The 18,323-nt window shown below is 38.8% G+C and overlaps 1 protein-coding gene and 2 non-coding genes across 3 annotated transcripts; 1 reads left to right on the top strand and 2 right to left on the bottom strand.

Annotated features, from left to right (window-relative positions):
- Positions 1 to 10,009: 10,009 nt before the first annotated feature.
- Positions 10,010 to 12,717, top strand: LOC116684604 (uromodulin-like; the record flags this gene model as incomplete). The annotated part of the gene is given in 9 exon segments (XM_032510126.1): positions 10,010 to 10,358; positions 10,361 to 10,441; positions 10,714 to 10,827; positions 10,871 to 11,103; positions 11,213 to 11,364; positions 11,931 to 12,173; positions 12,275 to 12,425; positions 12,520 to 12,595; positions 12,690 to 12,717. Coding segments are annotated over 9 exon segments (1,419 nt in total), but the record flags the coding sequence as incomplete, so codon positions are not given.
- An 820-nt stretch (positions 12,718 to 13,537) lies between these two features.
- Positions 13,538 to 13,620, bottom strand: trnal-cag (transfer RNA leucine (anticodon CAG)). The gene has a single exon. It is a non-coding gene; the product is annotated as a tRNA-Leu (tRNA).
- Positions 13,621 to 16,352: 2,732 nt separating this feature from the next.
- On the bottom strand, positions 16,353 to 16,424 carry trnay-aua (transfer RNA tyrosine (anticodon AUA)). The gene has a single exon. It is a non-coding gene; the product is annotated as a tRNA-Tyr (tRNA).
- Positions 16,425 to 18,323: the final 1,899 nt, after the last annotated feature.

Genomic DNA, 18,323 nt, shown 5'->3' on the forward strand with positions numbered 1-18,323 from the left:
GAAAGTCCTAACATTTCAAGATAGAAAGTCCTGATATTTCAAAATTAAAAGTCCAATATTTCAAGATAAAAAGTCTCCATAAAAGTCCTAACTTTCAAGATAGAAAGTCCTAATATTTCAAGATAGAAAGTCTTATTTTTAAAGATAGAAAGTCCAAAGTTCAAGATAGAAAGTCTTTATTTTTAAAAATAGAAAGTCCTAATATTTCAAGATAGAAAGTCTAGTCTTTATTTTTAAAAATATAAAGTCCTAATATTTCAAGATATAACGTCCTAATATTTCAAGATAAAAAGTCTTCATATTTCCTAATGTTGTAATGTTCACTGAACTACATTTATCTGACAGCTTTTGCTTTATTGCTTCAGGTTTGTTTCTGCAGCAGCTCACTGAGAATCGAATACAATAAAAACTATTGAGGACATATTTTCCTTTACAGTGATGCAGTATTAAATAAGATCGCTGCAGTTGGCAGCAGAGAAACAAGCTACAAGTAAGTTAATGGGATAATTGTCCAGCTTTATTTACGTTCATAAAAGTGCTTGTTTTGCTACTGACAGACTCAGATTAATATTCTAATTGTCTGACAACATTATGGAAAGGATTTCTAAGGAGGGCGACCTTTCTGTTAAAGATTAAGATCCTTTTTAAAACATAAAAGTCTGCGAAATTGCGTTCGCAAAGCCCACCAGACTCCATGTAAAGCATCGTAAAATACGGCTTTCTACAACATCTCTGAGCTCTAAGCAGCGCTGGCTCTGGCTGTCTGGAGTCTGCGGGTGGAGGGTGTTTGACTATCGGCTACGTGTTTTTTCGGCTACGAGTGAGACTTTTAATCGTTCCTCTTTTGCTCCAAAAACAACTCCTCAGTTTTCCTTCATTTAATTTCAGAAAGTTCTGGCACCTCCAGTCGTTAATTTGTACAATGCACTTAATCAGTTAAAGATAATTTGTAATAACTTTGGTTTTCCCAATTTATCACAGGCGTCAAGCAATCATGGGAAAACGTGATCAGTTGTTTGTGATGTTGCCCAACAGTTTATGAGCTCCAAATAATGGATTTCAAAATACTTTTTTTTTAGTTATAAATCACAAAACGGTTTAGGTCCAAAAAACCTTTCTGATCTGCTACTACACTATGACCCCCTATGACCTCCTAGATCACTATCAATGGTTTTGTTCTACAGCTGACCCTGTGTCCTGAAAACTATGTGAGGAAAATTTGCCTACTTTATTTACAGTTGAGAGTCATCAAAATCTGTTTTAAAATATGCAAAACACCTTCTGCTTCCACCTGTCACTCTGACACATAGATACCCAAACATGCAAAAGCATATTTGGACCTAGACCCAGTGAACAGCAGTCTGTTTGTTTGGAGATGCAAGAGAGAGGATGATCACAAACAAACACTGCTGACAAGGTGGGGGTTCATTGATAACTTAATGATTTTCAGTTCTTTTTTTCTTTGAAATGGCTCAAGAGAGATGGCATTGTCGATGGGTTAGTCTACCAATTTGGCCCCGACTGAAATATCTCAACTATTAGATCAATTGTCATTAAATGGTGTACTAACATCATGGTCCAACTATTGGATGTACTGTTGCCAAATTCTTTTTTCCCTCAAGGCAAGGCGAGGCAGCTTCATTTGTAGAGCACATTTCAGCAACAGGGCAATTCAAAGTGCTTTACACAAAAACAGTCAAATCATTTAAAGAAAGACAACATCAAAAAGAAAGATCTTCAGCCTTGATTTAAAAGAACTGAGAGTAGCAGCGGATCTGCAGGTTTCTGGGAGTTTATTCCAGATATGAGGAGCATAGAAACTGAAAGCTGCTTCACCCTGTTAGTTCTGACTCTGGGGACAGAAAGTAGACCTGTCCCAGATGACCTGAGAGGTCTGGGGGGGTCATAGTGTAGTAGCAGACCTGTCCCAGATGACTGAGAGGTCTGGGGGGGGTCATAGTGTAGTAGCAGACCTGTCCCAGATGACCTGAGAGGTCTGGGGGGGTCATAGTGTAGTAGCAGATCAGAAGTGGATTTGGCCCTAAACCGTTTAGTGATCTATAAACTAGCAAAAGTACTTTGAAATCAATTCTTTGAGGCACAGGAAGCCGTGGTGTAAAGTAAGGTTTCCAGATTTCTCAGACAAAATCCGGGGACATTTTCAGCTCAGAAGCGTATTTACCTCCAAAACACGACATGTTTTATTTTTGTAAAACTTAAAACGGGGACACTAGACCTAGAGCTGTTCTCATTAGGGGCTGAGCCGAAAATCCTAATATTTCAAGATAAAAAGTCTTAGTATTTCAAGATAAAAAGTCCTAATATTTCAAGGTTAAAAAGTCCTAATATTCAAGATAAAAAGTCTTAATATTTCATAATGTTGTAATGTTCACGGATCTACATTTATCTGACAGCTTTTGCTTTATTGCTTCAGGCTTGTTTCTGCAACAGCTTGTTGAGTATCGGATACAATAAAAAATATTGAGGACATTTTTCCTTTGACAGTGATGCAGTATTAAACAAGATCGCTGCAGTTAGCAGCAGAGAAACAAGCTACAATGTACGTTAATAGGATAATTGTCCAGTTTGTATTTATGTTCATAAAGTGCTTGTTTTGCTGCTGACAGACTCAGATTAATATTCTAAGTGTCTGACAACATTATGGAAAGGATTTCTAAGGAGGTCGACCTTTCTGTTAAAGATAAGATCCTTAAAAAAAAAAAAAAGTCAGCGAAATTGCGTTTGCCCCACCAGACTCTATGTAAAGCATCGCAAAATATGGCTTTCTAAAATATCTCTGAGCTCTGAGCAACACTGGCTCTGGCGGTCTGGAGCTTGCAGGTGTAGGGTATTCGACTATCGGCTACGTTTGCTCAGTGTTTTTTTTTTTCCAATTTCGGGTCTGTCATTCGCAGTGAAACCCGGGGACATTTCCGGGGACAGATCCAGGGGACAGGCTCCCAAAACTGGGGACTGTCCCCGGAAACCGGGGACGTCTGGTCACCCTAGTGTAAAAAGTTCAGAACTGGAGTGATGTGATCCAGTCTCTTGGTCTTAGTGAGGACCCGAGCAGCAGTGTTCTGAATCAGCTGTAGCTGTCTGATAATTTTTTAGGGAGACCTGTAAAGACCCCGTTACAGTAGTCAAGTCTACTGAAGATGAAAGCATGGACCAGTTTTTCCAAATCTTGCTGACACGAGTCCTTTAACCCTTGATATATTCTTAAGGTGATAATAGGCTGACTTTGTAATTGTCTTAATGTGGCTGTTAAAATTCAGGTCTGAGTCCATGACTACACCAAGATTTCTGGCTTTGTCTGTGTTTTTAACATTGTTGTTTGAAGCTGAGCGCAGACTTTAATCGTTCCTCTTTGCTCCAAAAACAACCACCTCCGTTTTTCCTTCATTTAATTTCAGAAAGTTCTGACATCCAGTCGTTAATTTGTACAATGCACTTAGTCAGTTAAGGATAATTTGTAATAACTTTGGTTATCCCAAGTTATTACAGGCGTCTAGCAATCATGGGAAAATGTGATCAGTTGTTTGTGATGTTGCCCAACAGTTTATGAGCTCCAAATAATGGATTTCAAAATACTTTTATTAGTTTATAAATCACAAAACGGTTTAGGTCCAAAATACCTTTCTGATCTGCTACTACACTATGGCCCCCTATGACTTCCTAGATCACTATCAATGGTGTTGTTCTACTGCTGACCCTGTGTCCTGAAAAGATGTGAGGAAAATTTGCCTACTTTATTTACAGTCAAGAGTCATCATGAATTTGTTTTAAATCATGCAAAACACCTGCTGCTTCCATCTGTCACTCTGACACATGGAAACCCAAACACACAAAAGCATTGATATATTTGGAACTAGACCCAGTGAACAGCAGTCTGTTTATTTGGAGATGCAAGAGAAGGATGATCACAAACAAACACTGCTGACAAGGTGGGTGTTCATTAATAACTTAATGATTTTCAGTTCTTTTTTTTATTTTGGGATGGCATTGTCGATGGGTTAGTCTACCAATTTGGCCCCGACTGAAATATATCAGTGATATTTATTGATCTGTTAGATCAATTGTCATAAAATGGTTTACTAACATTCATGGTCCAACTATTGGATGTACTGTTGCCAAATTCTTTTTTCCCTCAGGATGATTTGTAATAACTTTGGTTATGCCAATTTATTACAGGGGTCTAGCAATCATGGGAAAATGTGATCAGTTGTTTGTGATGTTGCCCAACAGTTTATGAGCTCCAATGTAGCTGCCAAAAAAGGCATTTAGTCATTGGTTTGTTTGATGGCAAATTTTCAAAGGTTGTTTTACAGCAGTTCCCTTTCTTCTTCTCATTCTCAGGCCTCCATCTATATACAGTGGGGTTTGAAAGTTTGGGCACCCAGGTAAAAATTGCATTAATTGCATGAAGAAGGCATTAAATGACAGATTAGACATACGTATTATATGTCACAAAAAGTTAGATTTTATTTCCATCATTTAAACTTTCAAAATAACAGAAAACAAAAAAATGGGGTCTGCGAAAGTTTGGGCACCCTGCAGAGTTAATACTTTGTACTGCCCCCTTTGGTGAGTGTCACAGCTTGTATCGCTTCTTGTAGCCCGCCAAGAAACTTTCCATTCTTGTTTGAGGTATCTTCACCCATTCTTCCTTCAAAAAGTCTTACAGTTCTTTGAGATTTCTGGGCCTGTCACACACTGCTCTTTTAAGGTCTATCCATAGACTTTCAATTATGTTGAGGTCAGGAGATTGTGAAGGCCATGGAAAAACCTTCAGTTTACGCCTCTTGATGTAATCCACCGTGGATTTTGCGGTATGTTTAGGATCATTCTCCATTTGTAGAAGCCATCCTCTCTTGATTTCAGCTTTTTCACATTAAAGAACGTTACTTGTGTTCCATAAAACATCCATGCATCCAAGTTATTTTGGGGCAATGTTGTTGTAAGAAATATTTCTGAGATAAAAGACTATGGGTAACACTTTATTTACAGGGGTGGGCAGAAGACTGGCATGACACCATCATTATTATGACAAGACCCCTGTCATGAACATGAAGGAGTCATTGAGTGTTCATGAATGTTGTCATTATGTGTCATTTGGTAAATGTGGACACTTTTAATGCAAAGTTAGCATTCAGACCCTGCTAGGGCTTAGTGGGCCTTATGCAAAAACATTTTTCCATTCTTATCCTGAATCTCACTTTCATCTATGAGGTTTCCTCCTACAAGTCTGATTCACTTACCCTTCTTCACAAACCTTTTGTCAATTTCATCCTAATAAAATACCATCTATGCACATTTGTGAGATGTCATCATCATCATAAGAATAATCATAGTCTGCATATTACTATATATTGCTATTTGTTCTGCTGTGTATGTGGGCAAGTTTCATTAACAAACATGTTACCCGACCCAGGACCCAGCAACTAAAGCTGTTTTTTTAGCTCAGCTCAAAAACTACTTGAACAATACAATTGTATTTCTGCAATGCTAAACAAAAACAACAACCACTGCCAACAGTGCATGTAATCATTAGCATAATCAATGTCTTTTGAAGGTACATGTTCTGCTGTTTGTGGATGAGTTTCCTGCATGTTACCCGAGGAAAAATTTCTTACAGCAGAACGTAAGTCCCCCTGTCTGATATCAGCAGACAACAACAGAACAAATGAAGCAGTATCTGTCAGAAGTCACATTACAGGACCCGAAACATTGACAAAATATTTTCTTACTCTGACAGAAATAAATAACTTTTTTTTCCTACATAGCCAACAGTTCAAAGAATAAGTACATCCAATCCTTTTAAACCAAAACGAGCTGGTCCCCTCACAATCTTTTAAATTCTGGCCGAGTTTCCTCTTAAACAAAGCTGAACAGTCCATCATTTTTGGATTTTGATTGCTCCTGCCGTCTGTCCTGAAGCTGCCACATTGTATCTTTTTACACAGCAGAATAGCCCGAAGCCTAAGAAATTGAGTGACATTTTTTCAGCCAATCCGTCAGCTGGAACCTGAGTTATCCCTTATGGAATCCAATCAAGTCGCAGTGTTTAAAGAGAAGGGACCTGGGAAAGATTGACAGCTATTCCAACCAGTTAGAGCCAAACATTATAAAACCAGCCTCCCTGTGTAGCCAATCAGAAGACAAGTTGATTGATCCCAAACATGACCAGAAAATTTTAACCCTGTGATGGCTCCAGCTGTGTCAAAGCAAAAATGTGGCCTTCTTAGGCATTTCACCTTTTCATCAATTTTTAATAACTTATTCCTATAAATGTATGCATGTAGTTATTTCAAGAATGTGTGTGAGTGATGTGGATGTGTTTTTTAATTTTTTGTGTTTTTTAATTTGAGAAGTTTTGTATTTTGCACTTTTTGGGCTTTTTTTCTGAAAGGAAATGAGAAAAACGCACAGACATATCTGTAGAAATAAATTCATATAAAATCCATTTCATTCCAAGTCATTTTTTTCTGGATTTTTTTTGTTTTAAGTTGAGACATGTGGCTAGGGTACTATTTTTGTATGTAACCCATGTAATATGCTTACATCAGTCTTTTTTCATCATTTCACAGATGATTTACTTGGACGGAAATAGAATTTCTCTGTTCTAACCTGTTTAGCTCTGTGTCAGTAAGGCCTAGTGTCACACTGCCACTAGAAACAACAAATTGAGAGTGTTAACTTCCCAATGACCTCAGGGTCATCCCAGAGGGCAAAAGTATGTGGAAACTTCATCACTTTTTTGGGGGTAAAAATTTAGGCAAGAAAAGGATGGATTTTCAAGTGTTTCTATTAAGACATTAACTCCTAATAAATAATTCCATTTTGTTCAGAACTTGATCTGTCATTGTTAATAATTTAGTATTATAAATGATGCAATAATATTTACGTTATCAAGAAACATTAAAACTTAATAATAAATAATAAATAATAAAACCATGTTTTCAGGGACTTTAAGACCTCTGCTTGTAAATCCCTTGTGACTAGAGTGGCATATGATCTCTCCAAAGAGGAGACACAGCTGCAATGGGAAAATTACATTTGAATAATGATCTTCTGTTTTTGCTTCTTTTTATAGTTGATTCTCATATGCTTGAAATCTTTTGTGTCACTTTTTTTATATATGGGACTAGATAAAGTACAAGGTCACAGTAAACTATCTCTCCCTGTACATTCTTTCTCTCCTTGGCAGTTGTGTTAACAAGATTTGTAACCTCTGGCTTAATGGTGTGCATAGCGGGAAGAAGCAGGGTGGCACCAGACTGTCTCCTGTGTTTAGATTGGCTATCAGAAATGCTGAGTCATGTTAACAAAGGGGGGCTCATTACGCTCTGGGATGTACAGTATATAACCCAGTTTTTTCTTATATCTCGTGAAAGACTTTTCTACATTGTGCTGCTGTACTGTGTGAAATTGTTATCCTTATACCTGCAGGTATAAATAAAATACAAAGACCAAAATTTAGTTTTAGTTCTCAACACTCCAATTTTTGTTTCACTCTCAAAAACAATTCTGCAACAGAAACTTCCATAACACAGCAAGGACCCTGGTCAAGAGATTATTTGATTTCATCAGTGAAGTGTTTGAGCTAATACTCTACTTGTAGGAGCCATACTAGTGGGTTTCCTCCAAGCCACAGGGGGCAATGTATTGCATTGTTTTGTCAAGGCCAAGGCTGGTCTTGGGTAATTTAAGTTCCTCTATTGATGCAAAGTAGCAAAGCAGTTTTTATCTTTGCTCGGATTATGTTGTGGTTTTTAGGACTTTATTAGAGTTAAGTGGACGTTGTAAGGCTACAGAAAATAAATGCCTTAAATTCAAACTACTGAAAAGGACTGGACATTGTTATTCTGAGCACACGTTAGAAACAATAATTGTTAGAAACAATAATCCAAATTAGCAACTAAGTATTGGTCATAGTCACTACACTACTAATAGCTAGTACTCAGATACATTCTGAGAGGTAAACAAACCAAATATGCTTTCTTAGTGATGTTTCTACCTGTGTGACTGAAAGCTGTGTTAAGCTTCCTTTTTTAATGAGGCCCAACCTTTCAAGGAAGTGTTTGATTGATTTGTAGCATACTGCTAGTGCACATATACTTACTGGCATAAAGTGCCATATGTAAAATATTATCAGCACTCTTGTCTTGTTATAGAACAAAGAACTGTGTCAAATTTGTCCTTGGAGTAATGAAACACTAAAGGAGAAGTGAGTTTAGAAATATGTTAGACAAAGAATAAAGGGAAGGGCCACAATGATTCCAGTAAATAATTATAAGAAGTAACACACTTGTGTAATAGAACACAATAAATCAAATTGAGATTGTGAGAAAGGCCATCGATTTCTAGAGTACTTCTAGAGTACTCTGTACTCTGTGCGGTACAAAGAAACCTGTTTGATGAAAAAAAAAAACTTATCATAGTCAGAGAAATACATAATGTAGAAACATGAAATGGGGTCCAACACATGCATGCTATACAGTAATAATGACTTTATGAGATGGACAGTGCCAGTTCATGTCAGGCATGACGACAAGATTCACCTGATGTTACATCAAGGGAATCCCTTTATGGCTGCATGTCCATACTTCTTCTTCGAGTTTTATTTGAAAAACTGATTTTAAGTCATTGTCCACCTGGTCTAAAAAAAGCAAGTAAGTAGACCTTGAGTCAAGATTATTTGGTCAAAATACTTTTTTACAAGATCCGTAATTAACTCGATGTACTCTCTGATATTTCAATCACTACTGTTGACAAAAGGTGGTCATGAATGGGCTTGCCAAGACACAATAATGTTAGCATGTACAAACTTATCAAGATCAAAATGTCTCCATTATGTTTTACAACTAACCTGAGATTGATTATGGTAGCCTACCATAAAATGTATTGATTTTATCTTAATTTTGTCTTGTTTTGATTAAAAAGTAACTCTTTTGATGTAATCAGTACTCACACTGACCCTTTTATGTGTTTGACCAGTCATTGCTTTGTATGGTCCTTTGAACACACAAACCGACCTATAAATCCTTTCATTTGCTGGGAGAGTTTCACTTTCAACTTTTCACCAACTTCTGGAGTCTGACACAGTCTTTCTAATGTGAGTACAAATACTGACAAAGTAGAGCATGGCTGCATCATTTGAAAATATGGTTTTAAGACATCTCTTTTGTCTTTTCCAGCAAGTTGCTGTGGATGTGGTCCATAATGGGGGTGCCCGGGGGTTTGTTGTGGCTCCTCATTCTGAGTTTTTCAGAAGGCGTTTCAGGTAAACAGTCTTACATCTTGGGGTAAACATGTTACTTTTAAATACAGTCAAATACAATTTTTCCCAGATTGACACCTCTCTCTTCTAATATATTCAATGAAAGACCACCATATAGGGTAGAACTTGGGGATGGGCATTCAACAGATTATACAAAATGTCTTCAAGGCATAAGCGGAAAACAATGTCATTTTATTATAACACATATTTACTGTGTAATTGTACTTTCCCTTTTGAAAAGACCAACAACCTTAATGTAAATAGATTTTTATTGTGGGTACTTTCAACGTTGCATGTTTCTATTCTGGTGATTAACTGAAGAGATTTCATTATTACATTTACTTAAATATTAAGATGCCATTTTTATGACAGCACCATGACATAAAATGAAACATTCTAGCTGTCTTAGAGCCATGGTCGTGGCCATAGATTCTACCTTGCACAATCCTCAGTCAGATAAACGATCAATGCGTCAGGAAGACTAAACTAACACATTCATCTTAACAACCCCTCTGCCCCTGACATTTGTCTGCTACTAGGGGATGGAGCGTGGGGATGACAGGTAAACAAGGGGCATTTGGGTCATTTTGCTAACAAGGGGGATGGCACTATTCCCTCAAATTGCCTACTGGTTATAAAGAAAGTTAAGCCTTCTCTAAATACTGTAATGCTGATGGCAGTAAAGGCTGTAGTTGTCATGTGAGTTCACAGAGACTTTTCTTTCAGTTCAACCAGAACCCAACAGCACAGTTTTACCATCCAAACCTCGTCCACCACCTAAGAAACTTCACCACCGGTCAAGTGGAAACTACAAACCCAACTGCAGGCAACAGCAGAGCAGTTGAGGGGCAGGTCCATCTGGCCAATGGAGGAAACAGCTCCTGTTCTGGCAGAGTAGAGATCTTCCTACGAGGACAGTGGGGGACGGTTTGTGACGATTTCTGGGACCTGGTTGATGCTCAGGTGGTGTGTAGACAGCTGGGCTGTGGCAGGGCCATGTCAGCACCACACAGTGCACGCTTTGGACAGGGCAGTGGGCCCATCTGGTTGGATGATGTCACATGCACAGGCAGCGAATCAAGTTCAGCGAGTGCAGACACAATGGGGTTGGATCCCACGACTGTAATCACACTGAGGATGCTGGTGTGGTCTGCGAAGGTAAATACAAATGTGTACAACTAAAGGCAATGAAGTCTCACTGTGTAACATGCTGTCTATGGTGTACCATTTAGCAGATGAGAGGATTTTAGTAACCACTTGTTACAGAAATATGAAATATGTGCTTTATAGTTCTCTTTATGACTTGCATGCTCTGTAGCCTAAAATAGCTGTTGTATGTAGTTTTTCAAAGATACCATCGTCTTCAAGAAGTCCATCTTTCATCTGTGGGTCTCATATCAACAATATTATGTTGCATGTGTATCTGTTAGCTGGTTCACCAGTGAGGCTGGTCAACTCTGACAACCGGTGCTCTGGCAGAGTGGAAGTCTACCATGATGGACAGAATCTTCGGTTATTGAAGATTCTCATGATGATCTTCTCTTGTATATAATATTTATCATCTTATCTCCTTCCTCTCACACTTTTATTTTGGCGACCTTACATCTTTTTCTTCAGTTCACCCACTACAGCCTTCTCAGTTTATTTGTGACCGAGATAAACTCCAAGTGGGCCTTGATTTGGCTCGCCTTACATCCTCTGGTTTGAACCCATTCTCTGGCAATCTGGCATCCTACAACTGCTCCTGGGTCAGAGTGCATGATGGTTTAGTGTGGTATGAAGTGGAAGCAACAGCAGGTGCCTGTGGAAACACATTGAGGGTAAAGACTTACTGTTTTCTGACAATTTCATTACAACTTGGTCCTGCTGCTTGTACTACATAGCACATCCTCACAGGCCATAAACATTTAACCATCCTCTGTCTTTCAGACCAACAGCACACATGCCGTCTACTCCAATATTTTATTCATCTACCCAATGAACAACACGTCCTTCATCAGTCCTGTGAGTCTTCCCTTCTCCTGTTTGTACCCGCTGGACACAGACACCAGCCTCAATGTGGCTATCGGACCATTTCTGGCGTGAGTAGCCTTTTGTTAAATGTGAACAGTTGAAAAAATAAGCAAGCTCCTAGGTGTATAATTGTTTTGCTGTGATTGTAGTATATATTAATTATAGTATATGTAAAATTTAATTATAAATAAAGACATACCTGTTTTTCATTTTAGCATACATTGCTGTATGCCACAGTGTCTTAACGAGTCATCCAAGCCACAACAATCATCACCACACACAGACAGTTACAAAACAAATGTCAGCAGGTAGAACTTAACCCCAGAAGAAAAATGACTACTGTATATCTAACTTCAGTTTGTTCTGTACTTAGTAAGTTATGGATTTATTGATATTGCACCACGGGAACACCAGAAGCTGGAGATCAGCACGGATTTACCTAAAAAAGCCTGAGTGATGGTTATACTTTCTAGCTGTTATACATTGAAAAAACATGTGCATGTTGACGCATGTTGTTTGTATATGAATAGACTACAGGAAGGAATATACAATTAACAAGATAAAATAAACGGAAAAGAAAAAAAAAACTTGGAAAAAAGACTTGCCATAACAAAAAACATATTTTTCTTGTCAGGCTGGCAGGCGGCATTTCAGGCTCAGGTACCAAAGCCAGAGCCTCCATGTCTCTGTTCCGCACCTCACACTACACCGAGACTTATCCAGCAGGCCGGGTCACCCTGCCAGTGGGCTCGCCATTGTATGTGGGCGTCTCTGTGGAGGAGAGAGATTCAAGCTTTGCAGTTGTTCTGGAGGACTGCTACGCCACTCAATCATCAAACCCTGACGATTCCATCCAACACCCTCTCATCCAGAACAAGTTAGTATCTCTCTTGAGCATCAGCAGATAGTTTGTGCAGTTATGATGGAAATGGGGAAAAAAGTTTATGTATGGTGACATTGCTCCATCCTCTCTCCCAGATGTCCCACTGACCGCCAACAAGTGTCAGTGATTGAGAGCGGCTCATCCCTCCATGCTCGTTTCTCTGCCCTGCTCCACAATGATTATAGGGACGTTTACCTTCATTGCAGCCTCAGCCTGTGCGAACGGACGAGCTTCTCTTGTGTTCCTGTAAGTCACACCTTTCACTTTATCAATAGCTCCAATCTATAATCAATAAACACTGGGGTTTGAGTGTATTTTCCCACCCTCTTCTACCACGTAGCCTTGCACAAGTAGGACCTATCGCTCTGTTTCCAACTCTGATCGTCTGAGTACCCTCAGCATTGGACCAATCATGTGTGAGTATGAGTTACAATTTGGTCTCAGGGATGATGCCTGAACATAATGAACTATAATGAATCAATAACCATGTATTCTCTTTCTTATATTTAGGGGACAAGTCACCTGAGTGAGCTGGTAACAGTAATAATACAAACATATTTCATATGTGATATTATTTTGTTTTTAAGATATGTTTTGTTCATAAGACATAAGATTATAAAAACTGGTGTTTTCAATTCTAAAAGCTTTGTTAAGGTTGGGTTATTGAAAAAGGTTATAATGAAAGTGAAAGTCCCAATACTTTTCTTCTTCTCTGTGTGAATTACCACTACAGCCCTGATGTAACTGTATTTCATGTAAATGACTAAGTCTATTTTTAAATGCATTGATTATTGTTCAGATCCAATGACAAGTTGTTCAAATTGTGGTATAAACTGTGCAACTGATATGTGTGTAAGTGGCAGAAAATAACTCTGTACCTTGATAATGGAATATGCATTAGTTCACAAATAAAATGTTAAAATGGAAACCATGGCACATTACCAGACTGAAGGTTCTCAACAATTATTTGATGCATTGCCTTTATATTTGGCACAGCTACGGTGGCCAGCAGATGAACTATAATGACTGTGGTGAACCCCTAACTCTTCCTATATACATATACATACACATATATACATATATACATTTAAATATATACATACATACATATACATACAGTGAGGAAAATAACACCCATTTGAACACCCTGTTATTTTGCAAGTTCTCCCACTTAGAAATCATGGAGGGGTCTGAAATTGTCATCGTAGGTGCATGTCCACTGTGAAAGACATAATCTAAAAACAAAAATCTAGAAATCACAATGTATGATTTTTTTTACGATTTATTTGTATGATACAGCTAAATTATTTATTCCCAATATCATGTCTCAGACATTAGTTCCAGATGAAAACACTAGTTATCAGAAGTGGGATTTGAACCCACGCCTCCAGTGGAGACTGCGACCTGAACGCAGCGCCTTGGACCGCTCGGCCATCCTGACTGATTTAACAGATATTCAGTAGGACCTGTCTCAAAAATTATAATAGTGAATTAAACATGTCATGATATAGTAGGTTCTTAGTCGTCCATGTCATAGTTAACAAGGGAAGGTTTCTCAACTGTCAGCCCAAATATATGGGCGTTCATGGAGGCATGGAAGAAAGTCACCAGGGTGGCAATGTGCTTGAAAATGGCAATACATTACACTGGATGTTGAGTCCAGGTGTGTCCGTTTTGGTTCCTGATCCATGCTATTACCCAAAAGTCCACAAATAGGTCAATGGCAACAGGACTTGGTTAAAGGTGCTCCACAGAAGTTTTGTCCCTCATCCAAGAGACTTCTTTAGTATTTTCTTTTTACACAGAAAGGTTTGGACACAGAGCCCACTCCCCCACCCATATCTGACAGTTGAAAGCTGTGGGGAAAGGGGGGTTCTAAAGCTAATAGACCATTCAACAAGCAGTTCTGATGACTATACTGGCCATTGAGGATGAGCACTGGCTACTCTGACTGCAGCAACACAAGTTCAGATTTCAGTGATCCCTAATTTTTATGGTGATTACGAGACTGAATGCAAAGTGTGTATCCCCCATGTAACTCAAAGCCTATCACTTCCAGTCATACTATCAAAAGTGGAGCTCCTTCAAGTTACATTAACAACCAGGTGACTCCTCAACATGCCCCCACCAACATACTGTTTGCAGTCTAAATGGCCAAGGACATTAAACCTGTAAGCTCACTTTAAACTAGATGTGGAAAGTTGATAGGATGATCTTTTTACCTTTGCTGTGGCTTAAAAACAGGTTCCACTGAGATTTGAACTCAGATTGCTGGATTCAGAGTCCAGAGTGCTAACCGTTACACCATGGAACCTTTCAGAGTGTTGCAAGGGTTTGCAGTTTCTTCATATGTCCACATGTGCGATATTCAAAGGCACACAACAATCACAACACAGATAAAAAGTAAAAATTACTGGCCAATATTTGATTTTAGAGACATAGATTTTGTCTATATATATATTAATACAGGACCATTAAACCAGATCTTACTACAGACCTTCATTGGGCAGTTAGCAATTCCCATACCGGAAGTTGAACCCGGGCCACCTGGGTGAAAACCAGGAATCCTAACACTAGACATATGGGACTGATTCCACATTATTTCATGAATCAATTCATAGTCTGGCTGGAAACTGGCCTTCTCTTGAACATGAATGAAGAAGCTTCTTAAGAAAGTTTTATCTTGAAGCTTTTGAGTGTTCTTTAGGTTTTTATCTGCTTTAACTATTACCGGACAGCGGGGGCACGGAGCAGAGCAGAGCGGCCGTTAGGGAGGAATCCTCCTCCGTGTTCAGCTCCATTTTGAACTGGCGGTAAAAAACTTATGTCGGAACTTTATGATGAATAGAACTGTTGACAGGTTGATTTACGTTAATAACAAACACAACTATAGTCAACAGAAAAAGAAAATATATATTTATGAAAAGCCGTCTTGGTTCATCTTTCCACTGTTCCTACAATCACCCCTCTGGTCTGGTTGGAAACTAAAGGATCTAAACTAAAAGGATTTCCTCTTTAACTAAAAGGTCTATTCTGTAGGGATCCATCCCATAATGTTGTCACACACTTAGAATAATGATCTGAGTCTGTCAGCAGCAACAACACAACCTTTAGTGGACGCTGATTTTACCTTTAAATTAGGAGTTTAAACAGAGACACAACAGGAAGAATAAATCCATCAATCAAGTCCCCAATAATCAGCATGTGGCCTTGTTTTATTTCAGGTAGTCAGCATGGAGCTGTTCCACATTCCCAGACATTAAAACAAGTCAATCATTGATTATTCTACGAGTCAGATGAATAAATCAGCTGTTGCTATTGAGCTGCTCTGTCTCCTGCTGCTCCATCATTCTTGTCCTCTGGAAACAGGTTGCTGTCCTTTTGTTTCTTTTGGATGACATCATCAGTGTCTTTGCTTTAGTCTGAAGAAACTCCAACAGATTTAAAAACCACATGCAGTCACAGAAAATACAAACAGGGAATAGAAAATGTCAGACAAAGAATATGAAATGAAAAGTCCCCAAAGTAGGAAAATATAATGTTAATCAACCAACAACAATAACTGGAGAGCATCCGATTAAACATAGCCACTTCCAGTATGTCAACTTCAGAGTCAGAGAGACGTCAGAACCAGTCCAACCTGTTCCAGAGCCAGTCAGTGGGAGAGCAGTCCCCATCAGATGATGGAGTTCTACTATCTGTCCACTAGATGGAGCTAACTGACCATCTAATGACCTGAAGATCAGCAACTTGTACAGCAGCAGGTATTCAATTCCATTTCAATTTTATTTATAGTATCAATTCATAACAAGAGTTATCTTGAGACACGTTACAGATAGAGTAGGTCTAGACCACACTCCAGAATTTACAAGGACCCAACAGTTCTAGTAGTTTCCTTCAGAGCAAGCAACAGTCCTTGCGATCCTTGAAATTTGCTTTATGTGGGAATTAAAGGATTTATTTTGCACCATTGTGCATTGCTAAAATGTCCACACACACTTTTATAGATTATGCTTCTGCCTTAATTTTAAGCTGTTAATTGTTTAACTAACCTGAACCAGCCCTCTTCCAGCTCGGCTCACCAATACAAACCCTATACAAACGACAACTTGATGCTGGCAGGTAGGAATCAATGAAACTATCATAAAGACAATAACCTACACACATCATTGCAGGGGGCACCCAGATTTGAACTGGGGACCTCTTGATCTATAGTCAAATGCTCTACCACTGAGCTACACCCCACACACCCTAGGTTAAATATGATTATGGTGCATCAAAACAATGGGGCCTCCACCATGTGGTTACCTTCACAGTCTGAGAAAGTATCCAAATCTCATCTACTGTTTGAAAGGGAGTTACAGTTTTTTACAATTGCTATGAGAGATTTTTCAATACATTTAACAAGTTTGTGTTTTGCACATGCATTTTATTTCTTTTGTTGAAGAAAATTCAATACAACAAATGATGACCATCTCAGAGTCGCTTTATAGAATCTACAGTTTATGAAAAAAAAGACATAGACAGAATTGCTGCAGTAAAGACTTTACTTGCAGAAGGACATTACTGCAAGATATAAAACAGAAAGAACACCATAATAATAATTAAAAAAAAGTCAAACCAGGCTGTGATTGGATGGGAATGGTGGAATGCAACATTGTCCCATGTGATCACATATATTGGCAAGTGGTCTCCCACCTGCCCCTTCTACCTCTGGCACCAGTCTTTGGTGCAGGTCTTCTAAGAACAGAAGAAGGCGGTCGGTGTTGTAAGGGCCAATCTCAGAGTTATGCAGGATGCACCATTGTTCGAGATTGCAGCGCACATGGTGATGTTAGCTCCTCTCTGGCCCGGCACTGTAACTGTGGCCCTTTTCCAATTAGGTTCTCCCACGGCGACGCCTTTACGCCAAGTTGAAGCCAAACTCGTTTTCATAGATAATTTCACGTGGGACTTGATTGGCCTCCAACTCCATGACTCTCTGAAAGTAATTAGACACAGTGTATGTAACTGCTGTGCTGTACTGTATATCTACTGTATGTCCTCATGTACTCCAGGTTTATAGAGTAGTTACAGTAATGACTGTATTGCATAACCTTACCTGGCGTATTGGTGAAGAGTTCTTTGATGCGTTCACTGTTCCTTTCAAAAGCAACTTTGTATAGTTGTTTCATTCGGACTCTGTGTTTAGCTAGAGTCCGAGAAATAGATGTTATGCCGATTGCTGCAATGTTCCCAAAGACAAGGTTGTCCTCTACAACTCTGGACTGAATGTCCAGGCATAACGTCACTCTAATACTGTAAATGGTAATTTTACAGTATTTACACTTTGATGTAGGAGAAGCAATATCCTACCTGTTGGTTTCTCTGGAAATACGGACAGTAGATGCCACTGTGTCCCGCTGATGTTTGTCTGTACTCGTTCACCAGCCTCTCTGTATGATAGCCCGGGTTTATGACACGGTCGATGGTAGTAGGTCTTATCTGATCAGTTACCCTAGCTCTGGTCCTTCTTTGAGCGCCACCACGCATTCTAACTCTCTTCCTTGTCCTGGTACTCGTCTTCCTCGCCCTCGTGCAGGCATTTCTTTCCTTCTTTCTGTGTGTTGCTCTAAATTGTTCCTTTTCCAGCCAGGACCAGCCCAAAGAGTCCTCTTTAGAACATATGATCATGTGATTGAAAGAACCTCAACACAGTGTGCTTCCTAGATGGGAATCAGCTGTGATTTCATCAATTGCATAACTTCAATAAGCTGTGTTTCATTAGCAATGGAAAGAAAAATACAGGGAATGTATTTGTTTTCAATTCACAATATGAATAGTTGTTCACTTTGCCTTTAGCCTGTAAGGTTAGGTTTAGAACATGGTGTTATCTTTTCTGATACAGTGTTAAAGCATTGGTAAATATGGCAGTAAAGTCTATTGTTTTTGGTCTTGTTGAACTTGTGTGTAAAAGGAGTTAAGCATTTTAAATTTGTGTTAATTATATTCATTATGTGTTAAAGCAACAAGAAATGTGTTAATAGTATAGCTTACACATGCGGATGTAGTGCTAACTGTGTTAAGAGTTTTGGAAAATTGTTAAAAAGTATTGAAAAAATCTCATATAAATCGAAAAAACTGTAATGTTCAACCTTTCTCTCA

Source organism: Etheostoma spectabile, unplaced genomic scaffold (genome assembly GCF_008692095.1).
Source record: "Etheostoma spectabile isolate EspeVRDwgs_2016 unplaced genomic scaffold, UIUC_Espe_1.0 scaffold00019349, whole genome shotgun sequence".
NCBI lineage: Eukaryota > Metazoa > Chordata > Actinopteri > Perciformes > Percidae > Etheostoma > Etheostoma spectabile.